This window comes from Halictus rubicundus, chromosome 11 (assembly GCF_050948215.1).
Source record: "Halictus rubicundus isolate RS-2024b chromosome 11, iyHalRubi1_principal, whole genome shotgun sequence".
Classification (NCBI taxonomy): Eukaryota; Metazoa; Arthropoda; class Insecta; order Hymenoptera; family Halictidae; genus Halictus; species Halictus rubicundus.
This window is the reverse complement of record NC_135159.1, coordinates 15,354,903-15,368,782: the sequence shown is the minus strand read 5'-3', so window position 1 is coordinate 15,368,782 and position 13,880 is coordinate 15,354,903. Positions and strand designations below refer to the sequence as shown.

Genomic DNA, 13,880 nt, shown 5'->3' with positions numbered 1-13,880 from the left:
ACGTGGATGGTGGCGAGGTGAGGCGAGGCGAGGCCCTGCGGTGGCCGTAGCGATTGATAAATCGTTCGGGAGGCACTTGATCGTCGAGTGGGTCGGCCGATGATCAGTGTTTCACGCACTAAAGCGCAGATCAGGACCCAATTAACCGAGATCTCGGCGGCTGATCGATTATCATCGGCGATCGTGCCGGGTAAGTGACTCGAGAGCGTCGAACGGTTCGCGCGCGACCCGGCCCCCGGGTTTCCGGGTCCATTTTATCGTGTCGATCGGTTCAAACCGATCGATCTTCCTTCCGGGATCGGTCCTCGATCGACGCGCGATCGTTTTTCCCGCGATCGGTAACGCGCGATCCGCGAAGAAATCGGCGCCGATCGGCCGATCGATCGGCAAGTTCCTTCGGTTTCCCGCGGTGCTACTCCGCTCCTGCGAGTGCAATCGGCTTGCGCAATCGGCCCGCGACAGTCCGACAGTGCTAATTAACGGACCCGGCTGCGTGCAGACTGTGGGAACACGAATTTTCTATGAAAAACCGGCGCCGACGAGACGCCGGCGATGATGTGACAGTGTCGGGACTCCCCTAAACCAAAAGAGACGCTGACTATGCGACGGAATCGAGTCTCTGACAACGCTCGTGGTTATCTAATCTACAGGAAATCGTCTCCGCGGTGACTAATTAACGATTTTCGCAGTTTTTCGTCGGTTCAACGAGTTTCCGGGAATGGGCGTGTTTGGGAATTTTTTTTTGGAAAAGGGGATAGGGTATTGAAAAGTTTTTCGTCAGGAGGTGTTTGTACAGTTCTTTTCGAGTAGAAATACATTTTTTTCTGGTTTGCTATGCATCGAAAGATGGCGGCTGTATCGATGAACGTGTTTCGAGTTTTGTGTGTGCGTGATTGCTGAAGATGTTGCGCGGAAAATTGTTCACTGTAAAAAAAAAGTTAATGAAATATCGAAAGAATTTTGTGGTTAGGTTGTTTTAACCAGTTTCACCGATTGTTTCAGAAGGCGTAGGTGGAATTTTTGCGTCGCCGGCCAGGCCTGGCCCTATGATCTCTCGGAGCGTGCTCGCGAGGACCAGGTTTCCGTCAGAGAGGCGTTTTTGGCAGCGTTCCTAATCTCCACCCCCGCGTTTCCCGGACATCCCTCCGATCCCCTAATCTCCTCCGTGCTTGTCCGTCGAACGACCCCCTCTGAGAGCATCCCCCTCGTATCACGAACGGAGGAGGAGGGGGCGGACGAGGAGGCGGAGGAGGAGGAGGTGGAGGAGGTGGAGGAGGTGGAGGAAGGGTCGGGCGCTACAGAGGAGGGTTCTGGACAAGGATGGACATGAGCAGCGAGTCGAGCGCGGCTAGGTGGTACGAGCCACCTAGATCCACCTTGGAGCCGCCCTCGGGAGGCGCTGGAGTCGCCGGAGTCGTCGGCAACCCCACCGACTACAGGGGATACTACCCTCACGCTGGACCCACCGCGCATCACCCCGCCGCCGCGGCTGCCGCACACTATGCTCATAGTAAGTCCGTTTTTTTTTCGATCGCTCTACCCACGATATGACCCGATCGAAAAGTCCGTTCCGTTCCCGCAAATTTCTTTGCCGCATCGTGGCGCAATTCATTCTGCATCATTCAACGTGAAAATATCCTTGAAAACACCATTGGTTTGGTTGTAATAACTTCCAACGTAATCACGAAGCGGAAGGGACTTTTCGTTCGGACATGACTGATGATACTTTCTAGGACATTCGAGAATGTGGAACGAGGAAAAAAAATCGTACATGAAGTTTTGACCGGTCATTTTGAAGAGGAGGCTTTAAGATTCAAGTACAGGGTGGTTTTGATTCTGGAAAAAATTTTTTGGAACCCTTAGGGACGATCATATATGGAAAGATTGAAAAAATGACCGGTTTCATTTATTTCCCTTGTTCGCGGAGCTAAAAAATTTTTTCGAAGAAAATCACTCGGAGGTATCGAAAATGCAGATTTCAGCCTTTAAAATGAGCCCTGGTAGATCCGCCTACGATTTTTTCTCGTGAAGTTACAGCAGTTTGAATGTCGGCAATATTTCAATATTGCGATCGTCAGTGTACTGTGGGGCCCAAAAGAAAATCGTAGAGCGTAGAAAAACCATATAAGGTCGATTGTTGCACCAATAGAAAAATTTCGGGAAAAGTTGTAGAGTCGACAAAAAAATTGCGGGTCTTGGAAAAACACCGTAGGGCCGAAAAGAAAACTGCGGAGTTCGCAGCAGCGGTTGCAGTAGTCCCAGTCTAATTTCGACCGGTCTGCTTGTCGACGGAGCGTGAAAAAAAGGTAGCATCTAGCGGGGGGCAGGGTGGGAGCGGGCAAGAGACCGAGAGGAGGAATAAGGGCCCGGATTCAGCACGGAGAGGGGTCCAAAAAGTGCACGGGCAGCGACGAAACTCGATACACAGCCGGTCGGGATCTCGAGGCGGCTCGGGAACGCGATATCCCTGATTCTCGCCGACGCGCATGGATCATACTCGGCCCTCTGTTAACTCGTGCTGCGAAACCGAAAAAACTAGCCGGTGCCCCTAATCGGAATCAAATCTCTATCTGTCGCTGGAGCCGCTCCAAACGTGGTCTCCGCGACTTCTTTACGACTTCTACCTCCTCCCTTTTCTGCCTCCCCTCCCCCTGCCCCCCACCCCCGTAAAAGTCCACGGTTCTTTCTCGGCCGGGTCCCGTGGAATTTTTTCCGTCGGCCTCCTCGTGCACGGTTTCTTCTGCAGAGAGAAACTTCTCCGCTATCCGACGGCGGATAGAGAGATCTCGTTTCGAGTCTGCCGAGAGAGGGTCCGTCCGTGAGCGGTTCGCCAGGTTCCCGTAGCGATGTTTCTGTCCGCGAGTGATCGATCGTCGAGAGCGCGACGCGTATCGGGGTGGCGGAGTTCACCAGCCAGCCGGTCAGAATGGAAAAACAAACAAGACAGGCGGACGGCCGATGAGCGCGGGGATGCATAATACACAAGGTGGTTGTTGCGCAGACAGGAAGGAAGCGCAGCGGACCGCGAAGCCCGCGGGCCCTCGCGGCGCTGCATGCGTAATTGCGGGCCACGGGAGGCCGACGCTTTCGTGGGTTCGCGCTTGCCCTCTCCCCGACCCTTCTCGACGTCGTATCGTTTTCATCAAAATTTCAAACGCTCTTCCGTTGCGGCTACGCGCTGTACCAGGGTCGCGATTCCAAAACGAGCACCACCAGCGTGTTCTACGGGAAAAACTCGATGGAAAATGTACTTGGTAGTTTTCTTCTGCGACGCTTCGTTCTCCAGCAAATCGATGCTGAACGCTCGGCGCGCGCGAAGTGGAAACGGTATGCAGTGATCAGACAGTTTCTGGAGATTGAACTTGAATTTTGTTTTCAGTAAGGGCAGAGGTTTACGGGGAAATTTTCACACGTTTTCGTGGCACCATTCTTCGTTTTATTCACCGTTCTTAGAGTTGAAATAGCCTTTTCAGGGCACCCGGTATGTAGAATAGAATGAAGTATGCAAAATACGTATGAAATGCACCTTAACCGTTTGGGCTGAAACTCGGCACTTTGGTAGCCCTATGGATCCTACATCGAATCCATGAAATAATTTTTCGGTAGGACCGCTAGGTTAGAAGGTAGAGGGAGTCAAAGTTCGAAATTTGAAAAATCTATCGAGGGCTATAACTTTCGAACCAGATCAGGTATCAACTTTCAATTTGTGTCAGAAAATTGTAAAAAAATCAAGCTTTCTAACCGTATATGCAAATATTTACTTCTCGCAATGTTTATTCAAGCCTCTCTCATTTTTGTCGTTTATATCGAGTGAAAATGCTATTGAGCAGTCCTGTTCCGAGCAGAAGGAGTCGTCCAGGACTAACCAAAAACCCGTGATTACTCATTTTTTCAACACCATTTGGAATGGCGCTGGTCGCATTTCCATAGAAAATTTTGCCCATCACCGACAAAACGATTAATACCGTGATCGGTCAAGGTACCCATTGAACAACGCGTCTACGAGGGCTCGAACCACAGGGAACGGCCACAATTCATTACTTTCTGATCGAGGGATCACTCGATCAGACATTTCGCATTGCTGGGACGTCTCGCGGCGCGTTTTTTCCGGGCGGTCGCCCGCTCTTTCCATTTTCCGTTCGATCCAGCCTCCCGTTCCAGTTTCTCCGCGCAAGATAACAACCCCGTTCGCTCTATTTCCGCTTGGAACGCGGCCGTTCCTCCCTGTCGGCCTGGAGGTCGGTGCACCGGTCCCTCGTCTTCAACCCCCGAGTCTCTGCGCTCCCCTCCGAGCTTCTCTTTCCCTCTTTCGCGACGGAGAAGAGGGTCCGAGGCTCTGGGCGCACGGGTCGTGCAAAACGCGCGACCGCCGCCATCTTGCGCAAATGCACACGCCAACCGAAGGCGGAGCCTCTAGTCGCCAGTTCTCTCTCTCTCTCTCTCTCTCTGATTCTCTGTGTCTCTCTTTCTTGTTCCATCACCCCCTCCACCCCCGCGCCGGAGAGCGACTCGCGCGCGCGGCAGATGCGACTCGCGATGCAGCCTCGCAGCCGTGCGATCAATCTTACTCCTCGTTGCTGCTGCCGCTGCCGCCACGGTTGCCGGTACCATTCTTCTGCCTCACCCCCTCCGGTGAAGGGTACCGGGTAGCCCCCTCTCGGTGTCACGATTCGACGGGCCCCCCTACGGACACTCTCGATCTTCTTGTTTCGAAACTAGTCGCGAACCTTTCGATCATACTGTCCGGCGCCGGGTTCGACAATCCACCTCGTTAACCAGAGAAAACAGCCTCGAAAAATACGCAGTACCATCTCCCGACGCTGAGAAGACGCTCGCTGTTTCTCTCCTTTTTGCCTCGCTCTTTAATTTAACCGCAACTCTCGTTGAACGACACTTCGCTGGAAATATGTTTGAACACGTTCTTTGCAAGATCCCGCGCCTTTTCACTCTCCAAACTGTCCTGTGATGAGTATGCGACTCTTATTTTGATGGACTGACTACATTTCTCGACGCGTTTCGTCGTACGCCTGTGCCTGTATTTAATGTAAAATTCGAGGACACGCGAAAAAGCGTTCAAAGCTGAGTCAACGTTGTGCAACACTCGCAAACAAGATCACAAACCTAAGCAGTCGGTAGTTAAGCCACCGCTACAATACTTGGATCGAACCCGAGAATGCTTAGAACCTGTATAAAAATTTCATACTGAGACAGAAACTATTCAAACCAGCACAAACATATTTAAACCTGTAAAATCGGTAGTTTAGCTGGTCCCACAATACTTGGAGCTATCTCAGACCACAGTAAGGGGTACTGGATGACACCTACAAGTGCCTGGGATCTGCAGAAAAGTTTTCAAACTCGCTCAAAAAGTGTTCAAACCAGCACAAACAGACTTGAACCTATAAAATCGGTAGTTGGGCTGGTATCACAATACTCGGAGCTATCTCAGGCCATAGTAAGGGGTACTGGGTCAAACCTTCAAGTGTCTGGGACCTACCCAAAAATTCTGGTGCCAGGAGAAAGATGTTTGAAGCGACTGCAAACGTTGAGGCAAATGCAGAAAGGGTTGAATGGTGTTTCGGTGGAATAAATGAAACAGGGAGCGATTCCCTGTGTGTTTCGAGTAACAACGAAAGGCAGAAGACAGCCGGGGGCAGCTGTCGGATGAAACAAGAAGACGGGAAAGTCGATCAAGCCCGGGAGAAGTACACTTGCGGGGTGAAATTGCATGTTATTACGGCGCAGCGCGGCTAGTGGCGGCCTCGGCAAATGAGACGTTATTTTCTCCTGGAATTTCGTGTACGCCGTGAATCTGATTACCGCGGCGCGGCCTGAAACGGGCCGCGCGTTTTGCTCGTTTTCCATCGTAATTCGAGGATTTACGACGTGCGACCGGCCCGAGCCGTTCCCACGAAAATCACTACCCTTAATTTTTACGCGTCTTTAATGATCGGAGATAAGCAGCGGCGAAATTTCGTGGCCGGCCCGATCGACAGCGATCGCTCCCTGAAGAATCGGTAATACTTCAACCGGGCGCTGATCTTGTCTCCCGAAAAAAATACTCGACATTTTCGTGCCCCGAAAATTTCACCGTAACAGCAAATTTCGTTAATTCGTTCGACAACGGATTATTTCGCCGGAATAAATTTTGATAGGGAGATTAGTGTCGATCGATCGATCGATTGCGGAACAGAGCGTAATTAGACGCGGCCGTAGAAAACGCGGTTAGAAACGTTCGGCCGCATAGCAATCGCGGCGACGACTCGCGCATTATTCACGCCGATTTCCTTTCTCGCGACGCAATTTTCTCCGAGCCTCGCCGTGAATGAAACGGCCGCCATTCTGCGCGATCTTTTCGATGAATGAAAGCCACGCGATCGCGACAACCGTTACTTAGAAAATCACGAATTCATTTTCCGTATTGCTCCGATTTATTCGACTATTTAAAATTATTTCTAGTCCAATCAAACGCATACTGAAAGTGAGCTGTATCTTGTAAATTAATTGTCAGCATTTTGCATCAAGCCTAGTCATCGCGTAAGAGGGTTTGCGGCGTGAAAAAGGTTTTGAAAAAGCGTCTGAATGGTTCGGAGGCGTTCCGGGACAGAAGGGTGCGAGAAATCGGATTAATCGGCTCCATTTCCGAGATGCTACATTTCCATCCTCGTCAGGCTCATCTCTTTTTCCGATTGCATCTGTGCTGGTCTCTGTCCGGCCGTCTCGGGGCTGGGCTCGTCCTTTGAAAGGCGTTGGGGGCCGGCGCTCTTTGAATCCTTTCGAGCCTTTGAACTCGTTCGCGACGCCTCTGCACAAAAGCGGCGCAAAGTCAGCGACGCTCGGGGCGGCTAATTATTTGAAGTAGCCGCGCTTTGATGTCGAATGCTGACCAAACCCGGAGATACCGCGATACGGCACACACGTGTCGCTCGTGCATGCCGACGCGCGCGAACGCGAGCGCGAGAACCACAGTTCCCATTCACTGGAATAAATCGAGGCGTCGCGAGATAAAATTTCGGTCGGCTGAATGGAAGATTCAGAGCGTCGCGACGCCGTTCCATCAGCCTAACCCCTACTACTGTATCTAGACAGCTGGTGAAACCTGGTCTTTTCCGTGCTTCTTTCCAATTAGCTTCAATACTTATTAAAACATCGCGCCTTGTTTTCGAACTGACGACCCTTTTCACTGGTACCACACTTTCAGATTTAGGATATTTTTGCTCCGGGATGTAGCATGATTTTGGGGCGGAAAAATTCGGGATTGTAGATCGAACTCTGCTCTAAAATATAAGACAAGTTTGAAGGGAATCCATCGAGTCGTTCTTCTGGAAAAAATTGTCAAAGTTCGACCTATCTCGGAGCACCATCCAAGTCGCTACAAAATCGTGTTCCTGGGTTACTGAAAAATTGTTTACGGAGGAAAATCGACTCGGAACAATTATTTTCTGTATTTTGAAATGTTGTTCAAAATGTGAGTGAAATTTCAAATAGGTTCACTGGACCGTCTCTTCGGAGAAAATTCTGAAATCTGACCGTACCTCCAGCAGTCCCTGAAAACCATAGAAAAAGGAGCTTCACGCTGACTAAAAAATTGTTTCTCGACGTAAGATCGCACGAGAAAAATTATTTTCCATAAATACAGGTCTTGTTTAAAATATGTGAAAAATCTCAAAGAGTTCCGTCGCGTCAGTTCGTAAAAAGAATTCCGAAAGTTTGCCTTATCTCAGCACCCTTCCCGAGCGATTTAAAGAAGGAAACGAGCGACAGCCACTTCGCACTCCATACTCGGTAAAAAGTTCTTCTTCGAGGGACATTTATCATTCTGGATCTCTCCGGCCCTCCTTCCCTCGCAGGGTTTCCTCTATTTCGCCGTTTTTCTCTGGAACTTTTTCGCTCGTTTCTCTTCCCCGGTAGCTGGCGAGCTCCCGGCGTCGTTATCTCCGCGATATTGCTGAAATTGTTTCCCTGGAAGTTGCAGGGGGGGGGGGGAGTAGAAAGATGGTTCGAAGGTAAATTCACGGTTCCCCGTCCCGGGGACGCCGGGATCTGTCGTGGAAGCTCGCCGAAAAATTGGAAAGCCGGCCAGGGGAGCGATCGCGACCTATAAATCGCGGCGCGCATGATCGCGCGGCGACTGTAAATTTCGTCGGGGAAGTTGGCGAACGCGGTGATGTCGCGTTGACGGAAAAGGGGCGAAAAAATGCAGAAAAACTCGCGGGACGGGCTGCTGATTAAGGCTTAGCGGCGAGGAGCTCCTTAGGCGTCGACTCCCAAGGCGCTCGTTTCGAAACGGGTCGCATGCGAATATGGCGCCGCGCTTTTCCAAGACTTTTGCACCTTCATTTTTGCCTCCCGGCCACTTCTCAGACTCCACTCCCCTCCGCGACTCTCGGCTCGACCTAAAAAAATAAACAGCTTCGACGCTTTTCCTTGGAACAGCTTCTCGCTTCTGCGATTTAAATTTCCCTCCTTTTCTGGCCCCAGGGACTGTACCCCCCACTCTACACGTTTGTGAGACTGTGATACAGCCGGTACTTGGTGATAAAAATATGTGTTCCTTCTGTGGGCGTCAGTTTGTTTTATTATGTTCGATGGAAGCTTTTGGTACTTTTTTGGAACGATGGAAAAAATCGCACGGGAGGTTTTAAGGGCTCATTTCAAAGGGGAGATGTTAAGCTTGATGTAACACGGAGTTTTGAATTCGGAACAAATTTTTTGAACACCGTAGGTGTGTTTGAATCTGGAAAAATTGACAAAATGATCACTTTCACTGTTTCCTTCGTTCCCGAAGCTAAAAAATTTTTTTCGAAAAAATCACTTAGGGCTATCGAAAGCGCAGGTTTTGCCCTTTAAAATGAGCCTAGGTACAGCCTCCTACGATTTTTTTTCTTGAAGTTACAATAGTCTGAATATCGACTTTTCGCCTAGTGACCCCGTGCTGCAACACCAACGGCACACTTTTCACTCAAAGTGGCATAAAATGGCAAGAAAAAATCGTAGGAGAAATTTTTTGGTCTCGTTGGAAAGCTGAAACTGCGCTCTTTAAACGCACCCGAATTTCGCTAGCGACAAAAATTTTTCGAGCTCTGCAGAGAAGTTTGTATTCGAAAAAGTGACTGAAAAATTCGATTTTTACGTTTAACGTGATTTTTATCGGAAAATCCTGATCGAGAAAAACCATTTTAGGTATATTATAGTAGAAATCTCACCCTACAAAATGAGCCCAGGCTCATCACTCTCCGATCTTTTTTCGAAAAGTTACAGCAGGATGGAAGCGATCTCCCGGGCGATAGCGCATCAGTAGATCGCGCCGCGATCTATATAAATCGGTCACTCGATCGCGACAGCTACGCCCACGCGCAGAAAACGCTCGATCCAATAAGCCGTGCACCGTGCATTCCACGCGTTCATACGATAATTGACTCGTCGCGTCGGTTGAACGTCTCGCGAGAGATCGAGTACGAGATATCCGCTTCGATACACGAGATTCGATTCAATTCGATTCTGTTCCGAGTGCCTCATCTCTCATAAAAAAAATTCCTTTGCCCCTCGAAGTTCGAATTCTATTACCCTATTTTTTTTTTTGTTTGAACACTTTTTTTTTGTTGGAAAAATTAATTTCTACGCCAGCTGGGTTGAAAGAGTATTTGAATATCAAACATTTAATTTTCGATTTCTTAAATAAGTTTTTTGGATTTATCGGTGGACTTTTCGGGTCGATAATTTTTGGGACGCCGACACGTTGCGTTCGGCGTCGCATCGGCGTCGCATCGTTGCAGCGAACGCCGCGGATCCAATTACAGGCGGGGCATCGTTGCATTCGATTAATTGCGTGACGCTGCAGCTGCTCGTCTCTGTCCGCGATACTCCCTCTCTCCTCCCGACGGTTGATATTACGTTTCATGCTCCTAAATTTAGACGGCTTTCCACGACGACGTTCCTCTTCCATTCGGTTAGCATACTCGCCGCCAGAGAAGAATGGCAGCCGCGATTATTTTCACGCTGATACTATCCTCCATCGCTAATCTGTCCACCCATTCTCCTACACCCGGTAGCATTCAATCATCGACGCTGTATTTATACACGGTGTGCTCATTATTTCTGCATAGCGTACTCGTGATTTAAATATTCACTATTTTCACATATTATGTTCATTATTTACATATTCGTTAGTTGAACATTGCTCCTGTCCGATCGTTTACTTCAACGTGGGTACAGGAATTTTTAATAGCAACACGGTTCAACGCAAATTTTTAAAACTTCCTGGACATTTACAGGACATGTTCGGGAATGTGTGCAAAAATTTTCAACTCAAGAGATTCATTTTTCCCGGAGTTACGACCAATTTCATCCGACGTATGTTCTTGAATGATTGCCTTTGTGTACACATTCACAGATAATAATTATTCTATATGAGTATTATTTAAAACCGTACAGGTTTATCAAGGACAAACCTAGGAGATTTGAAGAAAATTTTCAAAAATTCGCAACACCGTGTCGACGACGTCAATATTTTCGAAAGTAGTCTAACCCAGCAATGTCCGCGCCAGGGTGTACAGTCCCGAGGAAAATCCGGAGCGTATGCAGTCGCAGAAATCGTGACGGGCAATACGTATCGCGTCTCGGCGCGGCTCGGAGAGAGAGTTAATGCTGGTAATTCGGCGAAGTCTTTGCTCGTGGGTGGGGTTTCGACAAAACACTCGTTATCAGCGTATGCCGGCGAGGCGGAGCCCTCCTCGCGTGGGGGAGGGGGAGGGTGGCGAAGAACCGAGTCGATATATCGATTCGACGGTACTCCTCTCTCTCTCTCTCTCTCTCTCTCTCTCTCTCTCGTCTCTCTCCTCTCCTCGGAAGGAAACGGAGAGAAGCGAGCGAGCGACATCGAGGCCGCGAATTAACCAGGAGAGGAGGCGGGGCCCCGACGGAATTCGGGCTCTCTCTCGCGCGCGCGAGCGCACCCGATCGAAAGGTGAAAGATTCATGCGCGCCGTCTGCGCACATATATGGGCGAGGGGAAGGAGCGGGGGGTAGGAGGGAGGCGAGGACGGGAGACGGGGTGGGGGGACCAGACGAGAGAAGAGAGACCAATAATAGCGCGCGCCTCCAGCCACCGGGGGCCCCCTCGCACTTAATTAAGATGTCTCCCGCAATTAGGTGGTTTTACGGTCGGCATAAAAGCCGATCATTCCGCGCACGCACGAATCAGGTTCCCCGTTTCTGCGATCGACGGAGTCCATGTTCGTTCGCCGGGGATTCTACTCCCCCGGCGTACATGTATACCGGTTTCTAAGTCGCCTAAGGCCAACATCATTATGCCATGCTGGCCGATTTTCTTTCAAAACCTTGTAAACGGACAGATCTCAATTTCCTTTTAAAAGATAATAATACAATCCACTATTCCTTGCCGAAAAAAAACCCTGTACAATTTTCCCAATTATCCAAATCTCAAAGAACTGTGATTTCTGCTCCCCACCCCAAATTTGTACCAAGAAAGGGCACTCGGAAGAGATCCGAGCTCCGAGATGAGCCCGGTTGGGGTGTCGCGTCTCTGTCCCAGTGAAAGTTGGAACGGTCGAAGAATGAGCAGTGGCCGAAAAGATTTTTGAAAAATTTCTCAGGTTGTTCGGTACAGATATTGACGGTAGTTTGTGTGTGTGTTGCAGCAAGGATGTCGAGCAGCGGCGTGACGAGCGGCCCGGTGAGCCAGGTGTGTCGGCCGCACTTCCACAGTTCCGTGCTGCACCCGTGGCTAGCGGGTAGCGGCGCGGACACGTCGAAAACCCCTTGGGGTTTCCCGACCTCGACGGGTTCAGGCGGCGGTGGCGTCGGCGACGACAAGCCTCAGAGTCCACTGGGCTCGTCCCTCCCACCGAGCACGGGTAGCCTATCGAGCCACGGCGGTGCGGGGGCGGGTCACCACCTGTTCTCGTTCCCGCCGACCCCGCCGAAGGACGCGACGCCGGACAGCATCACGGCCAGCACGACCTCCGCGACGAACAACAACAACAACAGCAGCGCGACGAACAACAACAACAACAACAACACGAACAACAGCAGCAATCCGTTGTCGGGTTTGGGGGGTGGGGCGAGCAGCGAGTACCAGGCGGCGGTTGCGCACGCGGCTGTGATGGGCGCGTTCATGCACCACCAGGACGCGTTGGGAGCGTCGGGGGCCAGCTCGTGCGACGTGAAGCCGAGCGTGATGCTGGGCCACCACCACGGGGCGCCATCCCCTCCCCACCAACAGCACAACGGGACCAGCGGCGCGGGGAACGCCGGGAACGGTGGGAGCGGGGGTTCCGGTAGCGGGCAGGTGAAGCAACGTGAAGGTAATAACCAATCGGGCAGCCAACAGGCGACAGCCGCGCAGCAACAGCAGCAGCAACAACAGCAACAACAACAGCAACAACAACAACAACAGCAACAGGAGTATCAGGGAAACGGTGTGGCGGCCAGTGGCGGGGGTGGTGGCGGGGGAGCGAGCTCGCCATCGTGCAGAGACAATTACGCGGCCGCCGCTGCCGCCGCCGCCGCGGCCGCAGCCGCTGCCGCGAACAACAGCCACCACGCCGGGTCCCAATACGACCCGGCGACCAGCGCGTATAACATGTACCAGCACCTGCAGTATCCTAATACCACCCACCACCACCACCACCACCATCATCACGCCGCCTCCTCGTCGTCTTCTTCGTCTTCGTCCCACAACCCGCACAACGGGACCGCCGCGGTCACCTCGGGCCTGTTCGGCGGCCACCACGCCGCCGGGGCCGGGGCCGCCGCGGCTGGGAACGCGACCGGCGTGGCAACCGGCGTAAACGTCGACTCGAAGTTGTTGGTCGGTCACGCGCACCCTAACACACCCGGGTCGCCGGCATCCGCGCACCAGCAGCAGCAGCAAAAGCCCAGGAACAAGTCGAGGACGTCCGCCGGTAAGCGGCAACCGCCTACCAATCTCTCTCTCTCTCTCTCTCTCTCTCTCTCTTTCTCTCTCTCTCTCATTTTATCGGATCTGTTACCCCCACACCCGTTTCTCCTCGATTTTTCTTTATCCCCGGGATAACTCACGTGGGACCTTACTTTTTATGCTTTGCCTTTCAGTTTGTCGTTTCTCCTTGGTTTTCACTTGTTTTTCGTCTGGTTTGCTCGTGTTGCCTTCGGTCGGACGGTGTTTGACACGGTTTCTAACTGTTTGAGGACTATATTTTGAGACCACTTGAATTTTCTTTTGGGGCCTGTGTTAAGTTGATGGTTCGCTTTGGTTTTCACTTGTTTTTGGTCCGGTTTGCTCGTGTTGCCTTCGGTCGGACGGTGTTTGAAACGGTTTCAAGCTGTTTGAGGGCTATATTTTGAGACCAGTTGAATTTTCTCTTGGGGGGCTGTGCTAAGTTGGGGGTTTGCCGTGGTTTTCACTTGTTTTTGGTCCGGTTTGCTCGTGTTGCCTTCGGTCGGACTATGTTTGAAACGGTTTCAAGCTGTTTGAGGGCTATATTTTGAGACCAGTTGAATTTTCTTTTGGGGCTGGGTCAAGTTGGGGGTAGGGTTGTGGGAGTGTTCGCTTCAAAGTAGTTTATTCCGGGAATTCATCTTTAAATAAGATTTTCTCCGTTGGAAATTTCCGAGACGCGCCGTAGAGCTCTGTTAATGATGCATACTCGTTATACAGCAGTTTTATCGTGCGAGAGACACGCGTGCAGTCGATTTCCGGTTCGCGAATGTGAGAACGTTTACTATCTCATTACAGCTCCGTCGATCTGAAGAAACGGCTCGGATAATCGCTTGAGAAAGGAATCGAAGAAAGGGGCACTTTGCATTCTAAGAATTTCCTCGTTTCCCCGGCTTCCTTGGTTTACCGTTCGCCAATCGGAACACGGCTGCACCCCTCG

At 51.1% G+C, this 13,880-nt stretch overlaps 1 protein-coding gene across 1 annotated transcript in view; it reads left to right on the top strand.

Annotated features, from left to right (window-relative positions):
* Positions 1-13,880, top strand: part of LOC143358809 (uncharacterized) — a 76,074-nt gene that overhangs the window by 12,129 nt on the left and 50,065 nt on the right. The window contains exons 2-3 of the mRNA XM_076796284.1: positions 1,003-1,510; positions 11,661-12,926. Of these exons, the coding sequence (XP_076652399.1) occupies positions 1,321-1,510; positions 11,661-12,926 (1,456 nt within the window). The 5' untranslated portion in view covers positions 1,003-1,320. The remainder of the gene's footprint in view (positions 1-1,002; positions 1,511-11,660; positions 12,927-13,880) is intronic.